The sequence below is a fragment of the Chiloscyllium plagiosum genome, unplaced genomic scaffold (assembly GCF_037043375.1).
Source record: "Chiloscyllium plagiosum isolate Xiang-an unplaced genomic scaffold, Cpla_swu_hap1 HiC_scaffold_7, whole genome shotgun sequence".
Taxonomy (NCBI): domain Eukaryota; kingdom Metazoa; phylum Chordata; class Chondrichthyes; order Orectolobiformes; family Hemiscylliidae; genus Chiloscyllium; species Chiloscyllium plagiosum.
The window spans coordinates 51,614,489-51,638,844 of NW_028270145.1; the positions used below are offsets into that span (position 1 = coordinate 51,614,489).

At 42.8% G+C, this 24,356-nt stretch overlaps 1 protein-coding gene across 3 annotated transcripts in view; it reads left to right on the plus strand.

The window, feature by feature from the left end:
• The window catches only part of LOC122551543 (N-chimaerin), a 233,394-nt gene that overhangs the window by 169,481 nt on the left and 39,557 nt on the right, over positions 1-24,356 (plus strand). For all 3 annotated transcript variants that reach the window (XM_043693573.2, XM_043693576.2, XM_087989005.1), the window contains 2 exons: positions 10,368-10,541; positions 21,886-21,963. In XM_043693573.2, the coding sequence (XP_043549508.1) occupies positions 10,368-10,541; positions 21,886-21,963 (252 nt within the window). The remainder of the gene's footprint in view (positions 1-10,367; positions 10,542-21,885; positions 21,964-24,356) is intronic.

Genomic DNA, 24,356 nt, shown 5'->3' on the forward strand with positions numbered 1-24,356 from the left:
GGTGGGTGGAAGGGGAGATACAGATAAAGGAGGTGGGGGTGGTGCAGCGTGGCAAGGAAGGGATAGGTATATACAGATAGAGGGTATGACCTGGTTGGTCAATGGGTGGAATGAATCTAGTAGGTGGCAGGGAGGAATGGAAGGGAGGGATAGATGGGAGGGGGAGGGTCTAAGAAGGGAATCGGGTGATGGAAAGGGAGGTTATTTGAAATTGGACAACTCGGTGTTCACTCCTCCGGGCTGTATGCTGCCCAAGCAGAAGATGAGATGTTGTTCTTTCAATTTGCGGTTTGATTTGTTGTGGCAATGGAGGAGGCCAAGGATGGACATGTTGGAAAGGGAGTGGGAAGTGGAATTAAAATGGGCAGTGATTGGGAGGTACAGTTGGCTCCTGCGGGCCCGGCTGAGATGCTCTGCGAAGCGTTCCCTTAGCTTACGTTTGGTCTCCCCAATGTAGACCAGATAGAGTAAACTAGGTTGGAGGACAGGCAGGTGAACCTTGGTCTCACCTGGAAGGACTGTTTCGTGCCCTGGATGGAGGTGAGGGGGGTGGTGTACTGGCAGGTTTTGCATCTTTTCTGGTTGGAGGGGAAGGTCCCTGGGGTTTTGGGGGGGGTTGGTAGGGAGAGTGGTGCAAACTAAGGATTGGTGAAGAGAACAGTCCTTGCAGAAGGTAAAACAAGGGCTGCAGTTGCTGGAAACCAGAGTCGAGATTAGAGTGGTGCTGGAAAAGCACAGCAGTTCAGGCAGCATCTGAGGAGCAGTAAAATTGAAGTTTCGGGCAAATGCTCTTCATCAGGAATACAGTCCATGCAGAAGGCAGAGAGGGGTGGAGAGAGGAAGATGTCCTTGATGGTGGGGTCTAGAAAGAGTCGGCAGAAATGTTTAAGGAAGGTGCGTTGGATGCGGAGACTGGTGGGGTCAAAGAACAAGAACAAAGAAAATTTACAGCCCAGGAATAGGCCCTTCGGCCCTCCAAGCCTGAGCCGATCCAAATGTGCTGTCTAAACCTGTCGGTCAATTCCTAAGCATCTGTATCCCTCTGCTCCCCACTTACTCATGCATCTGTCCAAACGCATCTTAAATTAATCTACCATGCCTGCCTCTACTACCTCTGCTGGCAACGCGTTCCAGACTTCCATCACCCTCTGTGTGAAGTACTAGTCACGTGTATCCCCCTTAAACTTTCCACCTCTCACATTGAAAGCATGACCTCTCGTTATGGAATCCTTCACCCTGGGAAAAAGCTTACCGCTATCTATCCTGTCCATACCCTTAATGATTTTGTAAACCTCAATCAGGTCCCCTTCAATCTCCTTTTTTCTAATGAAAATAAACCTAACCTACTCAGCCTCTCTTTATAGCTAGCACCTACCATAGCACGCAACATCCTTGTAAACCTTCTCTGCACACTCTCCAAAGCATCCACACCCTTTTGGTAATGAAGAGGCTGGAGCTGTTTTCCCTGGAGCATCGGAGGCGGAAGGGTGACCTTATAGAGGTTTACAAAATTATGAGGGGCATGGCTAGGGTAAATAGACAAATTCTTTTCCCTGGGGTCGGTGAGTCCAGAACTAGAGGGCATAGGTTTAGGGTGAGAGGGGAAAGATATAAAAGAAACCTAAGGGGCAACCTTTTCACACAGAGGGTGGTATGTGTATGGAATGAGCTGCCAGAGGAAGTGGTGGAGGCTGATACAATTGCAACATTTAAGAGGCATTTGGATGGGTATATGAATAGGAAGGGTTTGGAGGGATATAGGCCGGGTGCTGGCAGGTGGGACTAGATTGGGTTGGGATATCTGGTCAACATGGACTGGTTGGACAGAAGGGTTTGTTTCCATGCTGTACATCTCTATGACTCTATGTGGCAACCAGAACTGTACACAGAATTCTAAATGCGGCCGAACCAATGTCTTGTACAATTTTAACATGACTTGCCAGCTCTTATACTCAATACCCCGTCCAATGAAGGCAAGCATACTATATGCCTTCTTGACCACTTTATCCACCTGTGCAGCAAACTTCAGGGTACAATGGACCTGCACTCTCAGATCTCTCTGCCCATCAACTTTTCCCAAGGCTCTTCCGTTCATTGTATAATTCGGTCTCGATTGAAATCCATGTGCCACTTCTCTGCCCAACTCTCTAGTCTATCTATATCCTCCTGTATTCTTTGACAGTCCCTTATGCTTTCTGCTACTCCACCAATCTTCGTGTCATCTGCACACTTGCTGATCATACCAACAGTGCCCTCTTCCAGATCATTTATGTATATTACAAACAACAGTGGCCCCAACACTGACCCCTGTGGAACACCACTGGTCATCTTTCTCCATTTCGAGAAACTCCCTTCAACTACTACTCTCTGTCTCCTGTTGCTCAACCAGTTCTTTATCCACCTAGCTAGAACACCCTGCACCCCATGTGACTTCATTTCTCCATTAATCTACCATGGGGAACCTTATCAAACGCCTTATTAAAGTCCATGTATATGACATCAGCAGCCCTTCCTTCATCCATCAACTTGGTCACTTCCTCGAAGAACTCCATTAAGTTGGTAAGGCACGATCTCCCCCGCACAAAACCATGTTGCCTATCACTGATCAGCCCATTCTTTTCTAAATATAAATAGATCCTATCCCTCAGTACCCTCTCCAGCAACTTTCCCACCACCGACGTCAGGCTCACTGGTCTGTAGTTACCCGGAATATCCCTACTACCCTCCTTATTCAGGAGGACAACATGAGCAAACTTCCAGTCCTCCGGCACCTCACCTGTATTTACGGATGCTGCAAAGACATCTGTCAGGGCCCAGCTATTTTCTCTCTCGCCTCCCTCAGCAACCTGGGATTGATCCCATCCGGTCCTGGGGACTTGTCCGCCTTAATAACCTCTAGCCTACCCAACACATCTTCCCTACTTCTGCCAACGTAATCCAGACCAATCAAACTTCTATCTCTAATTTCAAGATTTATTATGTTCCTCTCCTCAGTGAACACTGATTCAAAGTTATCATTCAGAATCTCACCCATTCTCTCAGCTTCGACACACAGCCTTCCTTCATTATCCTTTAGTGGACCAATCCTTTCTCTAGTTACCCGCTTGCTTCTTTTATGAGAATAAAATGCTTTGGGATTCTCCTTAATTCTGCTCGCTAAAGCTATTCATGAGCCCTTTTAGCCCGCTTGATTCCTCGTTTAAGACTTGTCCTACTCTTCCGATATTCCTCCAGGGCCCGTTCTCTTCTTAGCTGCCTAGACCTTATGTACACTTCCCTTTTCCTCTTGGCTACTCGTACAATTTCTCCTGTTGTCCACGGTTCACGAATCTTGCCCTTCCTGTCCTTTGCCTTTCCTGTCCTTTGCCTTTAACGGGACATGCCGATCCTGCACTATCTTTAACCTATGAAAGCCTCCCACATATCAAATGTGGACTTCCCTTCAAATAGCTGTGTCCAATCCACATTTCCAAGCTCCTGCCTAATTTTGATATAATTGGCCTTGGCCCAGTTTAGTACTCTTCCCTTAGGACCACTCTCATCTTTACCTACGAGTATTCTAAAACTTACAGAATTGTGGTCACTGTTCCCAAAGAAGTCCCCCACCATAACTTCTACCATCTGTCCTGGCTCTTTCCCCAGTACCAGGTCCAATATGGCCCCTTCCCTTGTTGGACTATTGACATACTGCTCTAGAAAACTCTCCTGGAAGCTTCTTTCAAATTCTACCCCAACGTATCCTAGTCAATGTTGGGAAAATTAAAATCTCCCATCACCACTAGCCTATTGCCTCTACATCTTTCCATAATCTTTTTACCTATTTGTTCTTTTACCTGACGTTCACTGTTGCGAGGCCTGAAATACAGCCCCAACAATGTAGCTGCACCCTTCTTATTTCTCAGCTCCACCCATAATGCCTCACTACCCAAGACATCCATAGTGTCCTCCTTTAGCACAGCCGTGATATCATCCCTGACCAGCAATGCAACTCCACCCCCACCCCCACCCCCCCTTTTACTTCCCTCTATGTCCTGTCTGAAGTGTCTATATCCTGGAACATTTAGTTGCCAATCATCATGCCCTTCCTTCAACCACGTCTCTGTGATTGCAATAACGTCATACTCCCAGGCACCAATCCAAGCCCTAAGTTCATCTGCCTACACTCTATACTCCTTGCATTAAAGTAGATGCATTTCAGGCCACCAGTTCTTTTGCGCTCATCTGCTCTCTGCCTGTTCTTCCCTTTATTAATGCTATCTTCATAATTCTTACAGTCTCTCGTCTCCACCTCACTGCCTACTTGTTTTCTCTTGTGGTTCCCAGTCCCCTGCCACATTAGTTTAAAACCTCCCCAACAGCAATAGCAAAAACTCCCCCAAGGACATTGGTTCCGGTCTGGTTCAGTTGTAAACAGTCCCAATTTCCCTAAAACCAGTCCCAATGTCCAACAAATCTGAACCCCTCCCTCCTTCACCATCTCTCAAGCCACATACCATCCGGGAGTCCCATTTTCGGCCACAGAACCGCCTATCTACTCCCCTTAGAATAGAATCCCCTATGACTATGGACCTCCGAGTCTTTTTCCCACTTTTCTGAACAGCATTGCCCATGATCTTGACAACTGCTGCCCTCTCCTGGTGAGCCATCTCCCCCAACAGTATCCAAAACGGTATACCTGTTTTGGAGGGAGATGACCGCAGGGGACGCCTGCACTGCCTTCCTACATTTTGTCTGTCTTTTGGTCACCCATTCACCGTCTCCCTCAGCAATTCTAACCTGCGGTGTGACCAGTTCACTAAACGTGCTATCCACAACCTCCTCAGCATCGCGTATGCTCCACAGTGAGTCCATCCACAGCTCCAGAGCCATCATGTGATCAAACGAGCTGCAGCTGGACACACTTCTTGCAAGTGTAAGAGTCAGGAACGTCAGACACGTTCCTAAGCTCCCACATCAAGCAAGAGGCACATGCCACGGATCTGAGGTCCCCTGCCATTGTAAGCTTAGCTTTATATGAACTAACTAAAATCAAACAATGCACTTAAATATATGAAAACAAACAATAAGAAAGAAATAAAAGCCTTACCTTACAGAGTCTTTTCCTTCTGGTTAGAGGAGGGGGGGGGGGGGGGCGGGAGGGAGCTACTACACGTGTAGTTTCTCGGGTTTAGCCACTGCCCAAACATAAATTAAGCCTTTACCTTCCCGGCAGCCCTCGCTTCACCTCACCTTCTCTCCTTGCCGCCCTGTCAAAATGGAGGCCCAACTCCCAAGATAAGTCCCTTTTTAAGCGGGAAAACTTACCCCTCCCGGCAGCCCTCGCTTCACCTTACCTTTTCTCCTTGCCACTCTGTCAAAATGGAGGTCATCAATGAGGACAAGGGGGACTCTGTCTTTATTGCATTTAGAAGGAGGAGGTTGAGAGCAGTGTAATGGGGAATGGAGGTGGTGTGCAGTGGAGGGCTGTCTGGATGACAGAGGAGGGGAAGCATATTGTTCAAAATAGGTGGGACATCTGGGATGCTTGGTATAGAATGTCTCCTCATCCGAGCCGATGCGGCAGAAGTGGAGGAATTGGGAGAATGGATGAAGTTCTTGCAGGATACTGGGTGGGAGAAGGTGGTTGTGAGAGTCTGTGGGTTTATATAAATGTCCATCTGGAGACTGTTGCCAGAGATGAAAATGGAGAAGTCAACAAATCTGTGTAGCAAGGAGTTCCAAGATAACAGAGTCCTCTGAAAGAAGAAATTCTTCCTCATCTTGGTCTTAAATTGGCACCTGTTAATTCTGAGGCTATGCCCTCTGGTACAAAACTCTCCCATGAGTAGAAACATTCTCTCAGCATTTACCCTGTCAAGCTCCTTCAGGATCCTATATGTTTCAATGAAATCACCTCTCATTCTTCTAAATTTCAATGAGTAATGTTTCAACCTGTTTAATCTTTACTAATAAAACGATCCCTCCATACTGAGATGATCTGAGTGAGCCTTCTCTGAACTGCCTCCAATGAAATAATATTTTTTTCTTAAATAAGTGCACCAAAACTGTTCAGGTACTCCAGATATAGTCTCACTAGCCCATAGTACATTTGCAGTAAGACTTTTCTACTCTTAGACTCAAACCCCCTTGAAATAAGGGCAAACATTCTATTAGACTTATTGGTTACCTACTATACCGGTTTGTTAGCTTTCTGTGTTTAATACACAAGTCCCCTCAAATGCCTTAATAATACAGCTTTCTGCAGTTTTTCTCCATTTAAACAATATGCTGTTCTCTTGTTTTCCCTTCCAAAATGAATATCTCCACAGTTTTCTACATTATACTCAATTTGCCACCATTTTTTTACCACTTACTTAACCTACGAATATCTGTCAGTAGATTGTTTGTATCCCTCTCACAAACTGCCTTTCCACCTATTTTTCTGTCATCTACAATCTGGCTTTAGTACGTTCACTTACTGCCTCCAAGTCATTAACATGTATTGTAAACAGTTGTGCTGATCCCTGTCGAACCCCACTGGTTACACGTCGCCAACCTGAAAGAGAACCTCTTATTCATACTTTGCTACCTATTAGCCAGTTCTCTATCCATGCCAATATACTACTACCTCCAAAATCATGGGCTCTTACGTTATGACTTAACCTTCTGGATATTCAAATATAACCCATTTATTGGTTTCCCTCTATCCATTCTGGTTGATGCTTCCTCAAAAATCTCTAATAAATTAGGCATACATGACTTCCCTTTCAAAGATGCAGCAATAGGTACACACACAGGTCCTAGTTATGCATGTCTCTTTATGGGTTATGTGGAATATTCCTTGTTCCAGTCCTACTTGGGCTCCACACACACAACTTTCTCCAAAAAAATCAGTGATGTCATTCGTGCTGTTTCTGGTTCTCATCCAGCATTAGAAAAGTTCATCAAGTTTACATCCAATTTACATCCTTCCCTAACTTATACTTGCCCATCTCTGACTTTCCCTTCCTTAATTTCACTGTCTCCATTGATTTTGAAAAGCTGTCCACCAATATCCATTTCAAACCCACCAACTCCCACAAGTTGTACTGCTTCCTGCCAGGGCTCCACTCCATTTTCATAGTTTCTTCATCTCCATCTCATCTATTCTCATGTTGGGACCTTCGACTAAGTTGTTTGTGTCTGATATGTCTGTCATCTTCGCCAACCGGAGGTGTCCCCCTCCTCCACCGCAGCCATAGTTGACAGGGACCTCAACCATATCCAAACCATCTCCCTTATGCCTGCCTTTTCTCTCATTCCCAGGACAATGAAGGGTTCCCTTTCTCCTAACTTTGACCCTAAACGTCTCCATATTCAAAGAATTATCTTCCACCCTGTTCACCACTCCCAGCAGGATACCACAAACAAATGTACCTTCCCAACCCCTCCACTGCCAGCGTCCTTCAGGCACTGTTCCCACTTTGACACCATGCTCCATTTTCCATCAATCCTAATGTTTCCACACTTTCATTTGGCCCTTCCCATGCTATCACCGTCCAAAGCCCCAAACACGCCATCCAGGTGAAGTAGTGCTTGTACTTCTTTCAACCTGGTCTACTATAGTCACTGCTCACAATGATCTCTTTTACATTGGTGAGACCGCATGGAGACTGGGTGGCAGTTTTGCAGAATACTTTTGCTCTGTCTCGAGAAATTATCCCAACTTTACACTTGCTTACCATTTCACTAAATCACCTTGCTCCCATGCTGACATTCTGTCCATGACCTGCTTCTGTGTTCCAATTAAGCTCAACACAAGCTGGAGGAACAACATCTCATTTTTTGCTGAAGCATTTTAAAACCTCTAAGTTTCAATATTGAGTACCATAACTTCACAGTATGATCTCTGTACTCCATTTTTCTTACATCTCCCACCAGCTTGCAACGATATCTTGCTTGCCTTTTGCTGGCTGTGCTCTCAGCAGAGTGGACTCATTTTCTGCTTTTCCCAGCTAACATTTGCATCTATTTAGATTTCTTTTTCTCCTTTACCACTATTATCACTGCCTTGGGCATGCTCACCATCACTTGCTTCTTCTCTCCCTATGTCACGAACATAAGAACCATAATTTTCCAATTCCTTTCAGTTCAGAAGAATCAGACTGGACCCAAAACATTAACTCTGTTTCTCTCTCCACAGATGCTGCTAGACCTGCCAAGTTTCTCCTGTATTTTCTATTTTTATTTCAGAACCCCAGGGTAGTGTTATAGAGTCATAGAGTTATACAGCATGGAAACAGACCCTTCATTCCATGCTGACCAAATATCCTAAACTGATCTAGTCCCATTTGCCAGCATTTGGCCCATATCCCTCTTAAACCCGTACTGTTCGTGTACCTATCCAGTTGCCTTTTAAATGTAATAATTGTACCTGCTTCCACCACTTCCACTGACAGTTTGTTCCATACAAGCACCACCCTCTTCTGGGAACATGGGTTCAAATCCTATCATGGCAGACAATAAAATTTGAATTCAATAAAAATTGGGAATATAAAAATCTCATGGCAACCATGGTTAATTGGTGTTAAGACCCAACATTTTTTTAGGAAAGGAAATCTGCCATTCTTGGCTGGTCGAGTCTGCATGTGATTCAAGACTCAAATCAATGTGACTGACTCTTACGTTCTGGGGAATTAGGAATGGACAATAAATATTGATCTAGCCAGTGACACCCATATTCCATGTAACTTTTGAAATGGTTATGGCTTTGTTCAATTTTTCTTAAATTCACCCCAACTCCCCAGACACACAGCATAGTTTTGTTTACTTAATAGAGAGTATCTATTTTTGTCCCTTTCATAGCTGTTGTGTAGGATTGAGTGCAATGGCATAGGGCTGAGACAGCCTAACAACTGATTTGAAGCTTTGAAATCCATCAGGCTCATTATTAATTCCCACACACTCTTCAGTATCTTTGTACTCCTCTTCTCCTATTAATACTGCTGCTGCTATACTTTTCCCCTTGCACCATGTAGTTGCATATGAGTCCTCCCATGTTGAAGAGGACTCATAGTTTGGGTGAAGATTTGTAGCTCGGGTGCTCGTTGTTGTGGTTCTGTTCGCTGAGCTGGAAATTCTCGTTGCAAACGTTTCATCTCCTGTCTAGGTGACATCCTCAGTGCTTGAGAGCCTCCTGTGAAGCGCTTCTGTGGTGTTTCCTCCAGCATTTATAGTGGCCTGTCCCTGCCACTTCCGGTTGTCAGTTTCAGCTGTCCGCTGTAGTGGCCGGTATATTGGGTCCAGGTCGATGTGTTTGTTGATGGAGTTTGTGGATGAGTGCCATGCTTCTAGGAATTCCCTGGCTGTTCTTTGTTTGGCTTGCCCTATAATGGTAGTGTTGTCCCAGTCGAATTCATGTTGCTTGTCGTCTGCGTGTGTGGCTACTAAGGATAGCTGGTCGTGTCGTTTTGTGGCTAGTTGATGTTCATGGATGCGGATCGTTAGCTGTCTTCCTGTTTGTCCTATGTAGTGTTTTGTGCAGTCCTTGCATGGGATTTTGTACACTACATTAGTTTTGCTCATGCTGGGTATCGGGTCCTTCGTTCTGGTGAGTTGTTGTCTGAGGGTGGCTGTTGGTTTGTGTGCTGTTATAAGTCCTAGTGGTCGCAGTAATGTGGCTGTCTGGTAGTCTGGTAGTCTAGACAATGGAACGAGGACATGCCGCAACCCAAAGGACTAGCCACACTACCATACATCAGGAGCATTTCAGAACTGACAGCCAGACTACTGCGACCACTAGGACTTATAACAGCACACAAACCAACATCAGGAGCATTTCAGAACCACAACAACAGAGGACTCATTTGTTGAATCTTTTAAGGAACTAGGATTCAGTTAAAAAAAATCCTCTCTTCAATATGTACAGTCAGACTTACTTATACGTGTCAGTCTCCCTTCAATTGTCCATAATTTATTTCTTTTACCATCCACTATTCTGAATAGGTCCTTCACTGAGCTGTTATACTGACTTTCTCAGTTAAAATAGACAAAAATACCTTTTCAACATAATAGGGTCCACTTAGTATGAGTAGATACCTGAACTATTCAGTACGAGATCAGAGAGTTAAGCAAAACATAACCACGTGCATTGATTTATTACCTTAGACAAAGCAAGTGGAATCAGGCCTAATTTTCCACAGTGGACTATAACCTTAAAGAATTTTGTTTCTGGTGTTGACGCAAATTTATAATAGACATTAATTAATAGAGATGAGAATACAACCTTTAGTTTACTGCATGACTATAGAAATAGATATACCCTTCTCTGAATTGTATTTTTTATATATGGGCAAAATTGTAATTTTCTGATTCAATTTTAAAATGTTCCTCTTATTCTGTATTTCTAGATTGTGGCTTGAATGTTCATAAGCAATGTTCCAAGATGGTGCCAAATGATTGCAAACCAGACCTGAAGCATGTGAAAAAAGTCTATAGCTGCGATCTGACAACATTAGTTAAAGCACATAACACAAAAAGACCAATGGTGGTGGATATGTGCATTAGAGAAATTGAAAACAGAGGTAGGAATCACTAATTATCCTTGGATTACGAGCATTCACTGATAACTTCCATCGTAATCAATTGGATAAGTTTTTAACTGTATTAAAACTGTTCTAATTAAAAGCATTCTGACTTGCAGGCCATTTATTACTGCTGTATTCTGTGCTTTCACCTTGTGCTAAGAGTTGCTTAATAAGACCTTAGCAGCAGAATTAGGCTGTTCGGCCCAACATTGGATTTGGTGCTAGGCAACAAGCCAGGTCAGGTGTCAGATCTCTCAGGAGAGCATTTCAGTGACAGTGACCACAACTGCCTCACCTTTACCATAGCCATGGAGAGGAATGGGAATAGACAGCATAGGAAGATATTTAATTGAGGGAGCGGAAATTATACTGCTATTAGACAGGACTGTGGAGTATAAATTGGGAACAGTTGTTCTATGGAAAAGGCACAACAGAAACGTGGAGGCTGTTTAAGGACCACTTGTTGCAAGTATTGGATAACTTTGTCCCACTGAGACAGGCAAGGAATCGTAAGATGAAGGAACCTTGAATGACAAGAGCAGAGGAGCTTCTTAAATAAGCTTAAGCTTACTTAAGGTTGAGGAAGCAAGGATCTGGCACAGCTTTAGAGAATTACAGGGTAGCTAGGAATGAACTAAAAAATGGACTGAGGAGAGCTAGGAGGGGACACGAAAAAGCCTTGACAGGAAGGATCAGGGAAAACCCAAAGGCATTCCACACGTACATGAGGAATAAGAGAATGATCAGAGACAGGGTAGGGCCATTCAGGGATAGTGGAGGGAACTTTGCCTGGAGTCTAAAGAGGTAAGGGAGGCCCTAAATGGGTTTTTTGCTTCAGTATTTACAAGAGAGAGGGACCTTATTGGTAGTGAGAACACCATTGACCAGATTAATAGGCTTGAACAGATTGTTATTAATTGAAATGAATTGAATTTATTGTCACGTGTACCGAGGTACAGTGAAAGACTTTGTCTTGTGAGCAATACAGACAGATCACATGTTAAATAGCATAGATAAGTAAATAATAGGTAAACAGCGGCGAAAACCAAAACACAGGTACAGGCGAATGCTAAGAGTTTGTGAGTCCATTCAATATTCTAACAACAATAGGGTAGAAGTTATTTCAAAACCCACTGCTGCGTGTGTTCAAGCTTCTGTACCTTCTCCCTGATGCTAAATGTTGTAGAAAAGCATTGCCAAGGTGGGATGGATCTTTGAGAATCCTGGCGGCCTTTCCTTGACAGTGGGCTTGGTAGATGGATTCTATAGATCTTGGCCTTTGTGATTGTCTGGGCCGAGTTCACCACTCTCTGTAACTGTCTCCGATCTTGAATGGTACAGTTGACATACCAGGTAGTGATGCATCCAGACAGAATGCTCTTGATGGTGCACCTATAAACGTTGGCAAGGGTATTTGCCGTCATGCCAAATTTTCTCAGCTGCCTGTGGAAGAAGAGATATTGTTGGGCCTTTGTAACCAATGCGTCCACATGAAGAGTCCAAGAAAGCTTGTTGTGGATGATCACTCCCAGGAGCTTGACATTCTCCACTCGTTCTACCTCAGTGTTGTTCATGTGTAGGGGAGCATGAGTTCCTTCATTTTGCCGACATTGACAGCTAGGATGTTCTCAGGGCATAATTCTTCCAGGTCTTCCATCTCCCATCTGTAGTCTGTTTCGTCGCCATCTGAGATTCAACTGACTACGGTGGTGTCATCAGCAAACTTTTAAATGGCTTTAGTCTGGTGTTTGGTGACACAGGAGAAAGCGAGGACTGCAGATGCTAGAGATCAGAGACCCTGGCCACACGACGCCTGGAGGAAGAGTGCCTCTTCTTCCGCCAAGGAACCCTCCAACCACACGGGATGAATGTAGATTTCTTCAGCTTCCTCATTTCCCCTCCCCCACCTTATCTCAGTCCCAGCACCGCCTTCTTGACCTGCAATCTTCTTCCCGACCTCTCCGCCCCCACCCCCTCTCCGGCCAATCACCCTCACCTTAACCTCCTTCCACCTATCGCATTCCCAATGCCCCTCCCTCCTTTTATCTTAGCCTGCTTGGCACACCTTCCTGATTCCTGAAGAAGGGCTTATGCCCGAAACATCGATTCTCCTGCTCCTTGGATGCTGCCTGACCTGCTGCGCTTTTCCAGCAACATATTTTTCAGCTCTAATCTCCAGCATCTACAGTCCTCACTTTCTCCTAATTCCTAGGAATTATAGACCAGTCAGTCTTCTATCTGTGGTAAGCAAGGTACTGGAAAGGATTCTGAGAGATAGGATTTATGACTGTTTACAAAAATATAGTTTGATTAAAGGTAGTCAGCATGGCTTTGTGAGAGGCAGGTCATGCCTCGTTAGCCTTATTGTGTTCTTTGAGGACATGACGAGACAAGTTGATGAAGTTCGAGCAGTGGATGTGGTGTACATTGATTTCAGTAAGGCATTTGATAAGGTTCCTGGTGGTAGGTTCATTCAGAAAGTTAGATATGGGATACAGGGAAATTTGGCTGTCTGGATACAGAATTGGCTGGCCGAAAGAAGACAGTGAGTGGTAGTGGATGGAAAGTATTTTAGCTGGAAGTTGATGATCAGTGGTGTCCTGCAAGGATCTGTTCTTGGGCCTGTGTTTTTTGTAGTTTTTCTAAATAACTTGGATGAACAAGTGGAAGGATGGATGATTAAGTTTGCCAATGACACAAAGGTTGGTGGTGTTGTAGATGGTGTTGAGGGCTGTTGCAGACTACATGACATTGACAGAATGCAGGGCTGGGCTGAGAAGTGGCAGATGGAGTTCAACCTGGATAAAAGCGAAGTGATTCATTTTGTAAGGTTGAATCTCAATGCTGAATACAGGGTTAAATACAGGATTCTTGGTATTGTGGAGAAACAGTAGGATCTTGGGATCCATGTACATAGTTCCCTAAAAGTTGCCACCCAAGTTGATAGGGTTGTTAAGAAGGTGTATGGTGTTTTGGCTTTCATTAGCAGTGGGGGTTGAGTTTAAGAGCTGAGAGGTTATTGCTGCAGCTCTGTAAAAACCTAGTTAGACCACACTTGTAATATTGTGTTCAGTTCTGGTCACCTCATTATAGGAAGGATGTGAATGCTTTAGAGAGGGTGCAGAGGAGATTTACCAGGATGCTACTTGGATTGGAGGGCTTGTCTTATGAAGAGAGGTTGGGTGAGTTTGGCCTTTTTACACTGGAGAGAAGAAGGAAGAGAGGTGACTTGATAGAGGTGTACAAGGTAATGAGAGGAATAGATATAGTAGATAGCCAGAGACTTTTCCCAGGACAGGAATGGCTGTCACGAGGGATCATAATTTTAAGGCGATTGGGGAGATGTCAGAGAAAGGTTCTTTACACGGAGAGTGGTGGGTGCATGGAACGCACTGCCAACAGTGGTAGTTGAGTCAGAGACATTAGGGACATTTAAGCAACTGCTGGACAAGCACATGTAAATTGAGGGGTGTGTAGGTTAGGTTGATCTTAGATTAAGATAAATGCTTGGCACAACATTGTGGGCTGAAGGGCCTGTATTGTGCTGTACTGTTCTATGTTCTAAGTCTGCTCCAGCATTTGATCATGGCTTATATGTTTCTCAATTCCATTCTCCTGTCCTCTCCCCATAACCCTGGATCCCAAGAACCTACTCTATCCTGAATACACTCAATGCATTGACTGCCACAGCCTCTGAGGCAATGAGTTCCACAAAATCACCACTCTCTGCCTGAGAAATTTCACCTCATCTCAGTTCTAAAGGGTTGTCCATTCACTCTGGGGTCCTAGTCTCTCCTACTCGAGGAAACATCTTCTCCACATCTACTGTATCCAGGCCAATAAATATTCTGTAAGTTTTAGTCAGGTCCCACCCTTATCCTTCTGAACTCCATCAAGTACAGACCCAGAGTCCTCAACCGCTTGTCATATGACAAGCCCTTCATCTCCAGAATCATTCTTGTAAACCTCCAATGTACTCCCTCCAACGCTAGCACATCCTTCCTTAGGTAGTGGGCCCAAAACTGATCACAACATTCCAAATGCAGTCTGACCAGAGCCTCAAACTGCATATGTAAATGATGGGATGAATATTCTTGAATGCTTGAAAAGATACAGCTGTAGAATTACCAAATTTGATGAATTTAAAATATAAATATTTACAAATTGTGTGTTCAGTAAACTGAGCATTCATGAAAGGTCTTACATTATTTTTAATTGAAGAATAGAGTTTGCAAATGTGCTTTAATCTCAGAAAACATTTCGTGCAGTTGCATTTCTCTGAGGATAATTATATGTGACAGGATATGAGTAATTGTTTTAACAAGCTGTATGCATGTTACCAGACAGATTCCTAGGATGGCAGGACTGACATATGAAGAGAGACAGATTCAGTTAGGATAATATTCACTGGACTCTCGAAGAGTGAGGGGGAATCTCGTAGAAATCTAGACAGGGAAAACTCAGGAAAGATGTTCCTGATGACTGGGGAATCGAGAAGCAGAGTCTAAGGAAATGGGGTCAACCATTTAAGACTGAGATGATTATAAATTTTCTCACCCAGAAAGTGGTGAGCCCATGGAATTCTCTGCCATAGAAAGTGGTTGAGGCCAAAGCATTGAATGTTTTTGAGAAGGAGTTAGATATAATTCATGGGAGTAAATGGATCAAAGGATATGGGAGCATGTGGAAACAGGATACTGAACTGGATGATCAGTCATGATGACATTGAATGGCTGAGCAAACTCAAAGGAGCAAATGACATACTTCTGTTTTTTTTATGTTTCTATTGCTCTGTTGCAGACTTAGGAAGGCCATGCTTCTTGTTGCAAATATGATTATATTGTTGCATGCAAGGACATTTGCCAAAACATCTATGCTTAGATTCTAATATTCTATGAAGTACAGATATAGATGGGGTTGATAACTTGTTTCATCTGACAGTCGTCAGTTAGCACATGAAATCACTTCCAAAAGAGGGCTTTCCAGAGAAATTGTACATCTAAGTAAAAATGTTTTTAAGGGTTCCAGTATTTATATTGAGGGTAAACTACACAAAATTAAGAAAGATTATTCGCACTTACATCAAGTTTTTCAAACTCCCAAGCAATAACGTGAAATTCTGTCCATTTAGGTGAGAAGCTTGGATTGGGAAACCCCTTGACTCAGCAGACCTTCTTCCATAAAATTGACCTCTACTTTTAGTTGTTTGCTGGTTGTTTGTATAGGGTCTTTTAGGTTAATTAGCCACTGTTTAAGTGTGTTAGTAGGTTTGTGGGCTTCCATTATGCCAAGGGGTCTGAGTAGTCTGGAAGTCATTTCAGACATGCCTTTGATATATGGTAATGTGGCTAGAGTTTCTGGGTTCTGCTTGTTTGGGTTTTTAGATTAGATTAGATACAGTATGGAAACAGGCCCTTTGGGCCAACAGTCTGAAGAGTAACCCACCCAGATCCATTCCCCATATTCACCCCTGAATATGGGCAATTTAGCATGACCAATTCACCTAACTTGCACATCTTTGGATTGTGGGAGGAAACTGGAGCAACCGGAGGAAACCCACGCAGACACAGGGAGAATGTGCAAACTCCACATAGGCAGTCACCTGAGGCTGGAATCGAACCTGGGATCCTGGTGCTGTGAGGCAGCAGTGCTAACCACTGTACCACCGTGCCATCCCCTTGTTTGTTATTGAGAAATCGGCAGACTGTGTTTATTCGGTCCTGTTCTTCTTAAATATGCTGTATAGATATTTTTCTCTGGCTATTCATAGTTCCTGGATGCTGCAGTGTGTTGTGGCTCATTGAAATAATGTCCAGTTCCGTATGTGGGTGTTGGGATGATTGCTTCTGTAGTTAAATATTTGGTCTGTGTGTGTTGTTTTTCTGTAGACGCTGGTTTGAAGTTCTCCATTAACTGTTCATTCTACTGTGACATCTAGGAATGGGAGTCTGTTTTGTTATTCTCTTTTGTGAATTTTATGCCAGTAAGATGTTGTTGATGGTGTTGTAGGTTTCCTCTAATTGGTTCCGTTTTGTAATCACAAAGATGTCATCCATGTAGCAGACTCAAAGTTTGGGCTAAATAGTTGGAAGGTCTGTTTATTTGAGTCTCTGCATTACTGCTTCTGCTAGGAACCTTGATATTGATGATCCCATGGGTGTTCCGTTGATTTGTTTGTAGGTCTTGTTATTGAATGTGAAGTGGGTGGTGAGGCACAGACCTACTGGCTTGAGGATGTTGTTTTTGCTGATGAAGCTAGTGCTGTCTGGTGTTTGTGTCCTTGATCCTTCTGGTAGTGCAGTCAGTGTTTCTTTGGTCACGTTAATCTGAATTGATGTGAACAGGGCTGTTACGTAAAAGAAACCATTATTTCATCCTCTTCTATCTTGGTGTTTTTGGTATTCAGGAATTCTTGGATGGAGTGAATGGAGTGACATGAGTTTTCCACTAGGTATTTCAGTTTTCAGTGGAGTTCCTTGGCTAGTCTGTATGTCGACGTTCCAGTTAATGAGACTATGGGTCTGAGGGGGGCTCCCTGGTTGGTGTACTTTGGGTAGTCCATAGGAGTAGAGTGTGTTGGATTCATCCGGTTTCATTTTTTGGAAGTCTATCTTGTTTAATTGTTCTGAATTCTGAAGCCTTTTCAATGTAGATGTGATACGGTTTTCTATTTGTGGGGTCAGGTCTATCATACCTGTTGATAATTGTCTGTATCTGCAAGCAGTGAGTTCGCCTTTTCAATGTACCCCCTTCTGTTTAGAATGACAGTCATGCACCCTTTGTCTGCAGGTAGAATTACAACATTTTTCTCTTTTTTGAGTCTTTCTAGAGCTTTCCTTTCCTGTGTGTTGAGTGTGTTCCCTTTTTCCTGCTTAGTGTTGGTGCAACTGTCTGTCTGATGATCTGCTGGGTTTCTTCTGTGAGTTTGTTGACCTTCAGTGTTGATTCAAATGCTGCTAGGAAGTCCTTTTTGTCTGCGTCTGTGTAGTTGTAGTTTAGCCCTCTTACAAGGATGACTTTTTCTGTATCTGTTGGTGGTCGGTCTGATGGTTTTTTTAATCCAAGCCTCTGCGTTGCCTGTGTTGTTTTTTTTTTTGTGAGTTTGTCAGTTTTTCCTGTAGGGTTAGTTTTTTCATTTTCTGTATTTACTGCTGTTTGATGCTTATGACTCATTCTAACATGTCTGTCCATTCATGGTCTGTCGCATTAGTATATAAAGTCTTTTGGCACAAAATTTCCCACTTGTATTCATGGAGTTGGTTGTGGGTATTGTTAACCATTTCTGTCAACATTCTGCAGCCGTTCTGTTCTGTTATTCTTTTGGCTAGTAGGGTGTTGAGCAGTGGTTTGTATTTAAGACATTTTAGTAGTAGCCCTGATTCCTGAGGCATTCATGCAGGAAGTACAGCTGTTCGCGGGTAGCGCTCAGTTGGATGGCATTGGTTCCCCATCTTCGGGCTAGTTTTAATGTATTGCACCTGTTTGCGAATTTTCAGAAGATTTGTAGTTCAGGTTGAGGTTCAAGTTGTAAGTTTGCTCGCTGAGCTGGAAGGTCTGTTTTCAGTCGCCATACTAGGTGACATCAATGACAGTCCCGGGCGAAACGCTTGTGTTATGTCCCACTTTTTATTCAAGTGTCTTGGTTTCTTAAGATGGGTGATATCATTTCCAGTTCTTTTTCTCAGAGGATGGTAGATGGGGTCCAAATTGATGTGTTTATTGATGGAGTTCCGGTTAGAATGCCCAGCCTCTAGGAATTCCCGTGCGGGTCTCTGTTTAGTTTGTCCTACGATGGATGTTCTGTCTCAGTCAAAGTGGTATCCTTCCTCGTTCATACCTAAGGATACTAGTGATCTTGGGTTGTGTCTTTTGGTGGCTAGTTGATGTTCATGTATATTGGTGGCTATTATCAGCTTCATCAGCAAAGACAACATCCTCAAGCCAGTAGATCTATGCCTCACCACCCACTTCACATTCAATAACAAGACCTACAAACAAATCAACAGAACACCCATGAATATCAGGATTCCTAGCAGAAGCAGTAATGCAGAGACTCAAACAAATAGCCCTCCCATCTATCCAACCCTAACTTTGGGTCCGCTATGTGGATGACACCTTCGGGATTATAAAACAGAACAAGTTAGAGGAAACCTACAACACCATCAACAGTATCCTTACTGGCATAAAATTTACAAAAGAGGAGGAGAACAACAAAACAGACTCCCATTCCTAGATGTCACAGTAGAATGAACAGTTAATGGAGAACTTCAACACGCGATGAACAGAAAAACAACACATACAGACTAAACACTTCTCTACAGAAGCATCCCAACACCCACATACGGAGCTGCATCAGGACATTATTTCAATGAGCCACAACACACTGCAGCACCCACGAACTATGAACAGCCAAAGAAAAATACCTGTACAGCGTATTTAGGAAGAACGGGTACCCAATAAAAACACAGTCTTCTGATTTCTCAATAACAAACCTAAACAAGCAGACACAATGTGCCCAGAACCTCTAGCCACATTACCTTACATCAAAGACATCTCTGAAATGACTTCCAGACTACTCAGACCCCTTGGTATCATAGCAGTTCACAAACTACCAACACACTTAAATAAGGCTAATGAACCTAAAGGATCCCATAATAACAACCAGCAAAATGAATGTCATTTACAAAATACCATGCAAGGATTATAATAAACACTACATCGGACAAACTAGCCACCAGGATACATGAACACCAACTAGCCACCAAAAGACATTACCCACTGTCGCTAGTATCCTTATGTACAGGTGAGGAAAAACACCACTTTGGCTGGGACAACACATCCATCATAGGATAAGCTAAACAGAGACCCGCATAGGAATTCCTAGAGGCCTGGCATTCTAACCGGAACTCCATCAATGAGCACATCAATTTGGACCCCATCTACCATCCTCTGAGAAAAAGAACCGGAAATGATATCACCCACATAAAGAGCAAGATACATAAATAAAAAGTGGGACATAACACCAGCGCTTCACCAGAGGCTCGGTGATGATATTACCTAGTATGGTGACAAAATGTCTGAAAAACAAATCTTCCAGCTCAGCGAGCAAACTTACCACCCATCAATCAAGTTTACTATATTCTCCTTTTCTCAGAAATACTGCTCTGCACATGTATTGGAAGATAGTGAGGACTGCAGATGCTGGAATAGTCAGAGTCGATAATGTGTGGTGCTGGAAAAAGCACAGCAGGTCAGGCAGCACCTGAGGAGCAAGAGAGTCAACATTTCGGGCTTGATCCCTTATCAGGACTGGGGATGCCATCCAAGATCCAACCCTCTGATACGTTCCGCCCTCTTGACCTGACCTACCTGTCCATCTTCCTACCCACCTATCTGCTACACACTTACCACCAACCTATCACATTCACTTACTACTTTCGCCCACCCATCACCATCCCAACTACCTTTCTCCAGTCCCACCCCCTCTTTACTTCTCAGCCTCTTCCCCCTCCCCAGGCCTGATGAAGGTTTAAGCCTGAAATGTTAATTCTCTTGTTCCTCAGATGCTGCCTGACCTGCTGTGCTTTTTTCCAATGCCACGCTTTATTGGCTCTATAGATGCATTTCTATGCAATTACTTCATAGCACTGCCCAAGATAAAGTAAAACTGAAACAATAATTCTCCCCTCTAAGCTATGGATGTTTCCCAAAAGCTTAAATGTTTCTAACAGACCTTAAAGCAAAATGATTCACCTTACTAAGTCATAAAATGTAATTATAGAGGATGGCTTGTTGTAATCTACATTACAAACTATATATTATCAAAGACATTGGTTTGCTGTGAATAGAAGAAAGAACTTGCATTCATATGTTACCTGTTACCTTTCACCATTTTTGGAAGTTCTAACGCACATAGAGACAGTGAAATGTTTTGAAATATAGTCAATTTTGTAATGTAGGAAAAGCAGCAACCAATTTTTGCAGAACTGTCCCAAAAATGGCTTACATTCTGTGATAATATAGCTGTTGGCATGGAACCTAATCTCTAGGGGAGGATCAAGCCACAGGGTCCAAACTATTCTTAATTAGAAGTGGAATTTTTATCAGCATGTGTTAATATCAGAATGGAAATGTAGACAGCCTGGTGGTATCAGAATAGTGGCTGCTGGGGTCACTCAGTTTTGAAGTGTGTTCAAAGTTGGATACAAGGGGAGACTTAGGAATACACTTCCTTGATCAGGCAGACAAGCTCATTGCAGAAGCGATGGCCATCATACTAGCCACTGATGAAGATGTAACAAGATGCGGGGATGGGTTAGTGATATGATCATCCATGAGCTTAATATGGCATGGTTAGCACCCAAAGAGAGAGAAATGTGGAAGGATTGCAGGCGCAATGTAGAGCCAACAACAATTAATTACGTATTTTCAAATTATTCTTGTATATTTGACCTTACTTTCATTTTATTTATTGATGTGGCAACACAACTGGATTTCCACTTTTTAACACTTAGTTGTTCAAGTCTTTGAGTGTAAATATTTTTTAAATTTGTGTAAAATTGTATCTTTGCACAATCATCTAGAAGTAGAAGTAAGTAAGTAGAAGTAAGCACAACAACATTAGTTAAAAGTTTAATATTATTAAGCCCTGTTCATAACCCCTCTATAAGTATTAGAAAAACAAGTGTCGTCAAGACAATTGCTAGCTGGCTTCAAATGCATATTTGAATGGAAGGTGTTGATCAAAGTACCATTTTTAATATCTAAGACTCGATTCCTTTGGGGTAATTTTTAATTTTTTTTTGTAACTCTATAACATCACTCAGCTACAGCCCTGTCTCTCCTCATCTGCTTATGAAGCCCTCATGCATGTCGTCTTTATCTCTTGACTCAACTACTCCAGTGCACCTGGTTGGACTCTCACATTCTACCCTATGTAAACTCAGCTCTGAGCTCACACCAAGTTCCATTCTATACCACCCAGTGTTCTCTATTTTCATTGGCTGCCAGTCAAGCAAGTCTGAAATACCTGCACTCTTCTAATGATGGCCACTTGAGAATTTCTAAATTATAATTGCTGTACCAGTGGTGACTGTGACTCAGTGGCCTGGTCACCAAGACCTGGTATTCCTCCTTAAACTTCTCTGCCACTCGACCTCACTTTCATCTTTTGAAATATGCCTCTTTGACCAAACCTTTGGCAATCTATTATCTCCATATGTGGCTCATTTTCATATTTTGTTTTATAATGCTGTTTGAACAACATCAACATCAATTAAAAACACTATATAAATATAAGTTGTTCCTGAAAAATACTTTTTATTAAAATTTTGTTTCATAGGTCTAATGTCTGAAGGTTTGTACAGAGTATCAGGGTTTAGTGATCTAATTGAAGATGTCAAACTGGCATTTGACAGAGGTATGTACAATTTCATTTATGGCATTTTTGTAAAACTAACAAATTAATTGACAAATTTTGAATATTTTACTTGTAATCACATAAAGTAGATGCGAAGAAATTAATTGGAGTGAATGGTGGCTGAAAAAGAAGCTGATACTTCTAATGGAGACTGAAAAGTCAGATTTCTTTACTTTGTTCAAGGATATCAGATATTAATACTTCTAACCAAAAGCAGAATATCTTATTAAAGCTGCAAAATCATATACTTAGAAACCCTTTTTTAATATTTTGTTCCCAAAAAATTTCTTTTTGAGTGGAATAGTTGGTTCTTTGTCAGAAAGAAATGAACTTGCAACACTGCAGGTTTTCACCATCTTTATGTTATATAACTTCATATCAGTGACCTAATATTTGTAAGAAAATATTCTTACAAGACTCTCCTTCCCAAAATGCACATCAGTTTGTATGTGAATGGATAGAAGGTAGTTTTGATTGAATCACAGAATTCCTACAGTGCAGAAAGAAGCTGTTCAGCACATTTAGTCTGTGCCGACCCTTTAAAGTATATCCCACCTGTACCCAGCCCTCTGCCCTATCCCTGTAACCCCATATTTACCATGGCTAATTCACCTTGCCTACGTATCCCTTGATGCTACAGACAATTTAGCATCCAGCTCCTCGGATGCTGCCTGACCTGCTGTGCTTTTTCAGTGCAACATTTTTTGAGACAATTTAGCATGACAATCCACCTAACCTGCACTGTGGGAGGAGACCATAGCACCCAACTGAAATCTACGCAGACATGGGAAGAATGTACAAACTCCACACAATCACCTAAGGCTGGAATTGAACCTGCGTCCCTGGCACTGTGAGACAGCAGGGCTAACCACTGTGCTGTCCAATCAATTTTGTCAATCAATATGTCAAAGAATGAATTCGGCAAAAGCCTCTTTTAGATCCAGCATTGTGCCATGAAAATGAGTTCATGAATGGCCTTGTATCAAAGGGACCTATATGGAGCAGTGCAATGTTGTTGGAATTCTGTATTGAGCTTGAAAGCAATACATTTAAATCCAAAACAATGGTACTAAATCTGAACAAAGCAGACCATGTAGGTATGAGGGACAAGTTAATTAATGTGTTTAATGGATCAATTATTATTTGCAACAGTTGTGGTTGCTCTTAAGGAAAAATAATGCTATGCGAAAATGACTAACATGAGAGTTAAAAATAGATCAGGGGGGAAAATTATAGTTACCAATAATTGCAGTCATAAAATTGGAAAGATTCTAGAATTTGGTAAAAGATTAGCAAGAGATTGATCGAGAAAAGTAAATCTCAGCATAAAATAGCAAAAGATAAACAAACATTGCAAGAAGGTTCTATAGGTATGCAGAAAGATTAGATTAGATTACTTACAGTATGGAAACAGGCCCTTCGGCCCAACAAGTCCACACTGCCCCGCCGAAGCGCAACCCACCCATACCCCTACATTTACCCATTACCTAACACTACGGGCAATTTAGCATGGCCAATTCACCTGGCCTGCACATCTTTGGACTGTGGGAGGAAACCGGAGCACCCGGAGGAAACCCACGCAGACACTGGGAGAATGTGCAAACTCCACACAGTCAGTCGCCTGAGGCGGGAATTGAACCCGGGTCTCTGGCGCTGTGAGGCAGCAGTGCTAACCACTGTGCCACCGTGCCACCCTAGGAAGGAATAAACAAAAAGTGTTCACTCCCAAGCCAGGAAATTCTCAAGTCCACAAATCAAAATGCCTTGATTGTTGTTAACTTTGGTTCCAGACTGCAGGTGTTAATGGGAATTCAACCCTCCACACCTGCAAGCAATACAGAGGCCCTCCAGGGACTGGCAGGTTTGGAAGTATGCTGTTTAAAAGGCTGGCCTCAGTGACTGCTGTTAAAAATACCCACCAGCTTCCATCCCAAATATCCTGTCAACCTATTCACATACTCTGCCATCCTCTCAAGTGGCACCTGCAAAGGAATAACCTGCTCACTGATGTTTGGCTGCTGCCAGGGCCATCTTGTGACCTAACTGCAACCTTGGTTTAAACATGGACAAAACATCTGAATTCCAGAGTTGAGGTAAGAGTGGCTGCCCTTGTCATCAAGGTGATATTTGACCAAGTACACCATCAAGACACCCAGCAAAACTGGAGTCAATCAGAATCAAGGGTATGGGAAATTTCCCACTGAATGGAGTGTTAAGTATAACATATAGGAAGATGGTTGTGATTCTAGGAGGTCAATCATCTCAACTCCAAGGTGTGCTGTTAAGAGTTATTCAATGTCGTGTCCGAGACCTGACCATCTTCAGCTGCTTCATCAATGACGTTTATAAGATCAGAAATTGCACAATGTTCAGCACCATTCACAGCAACTCAG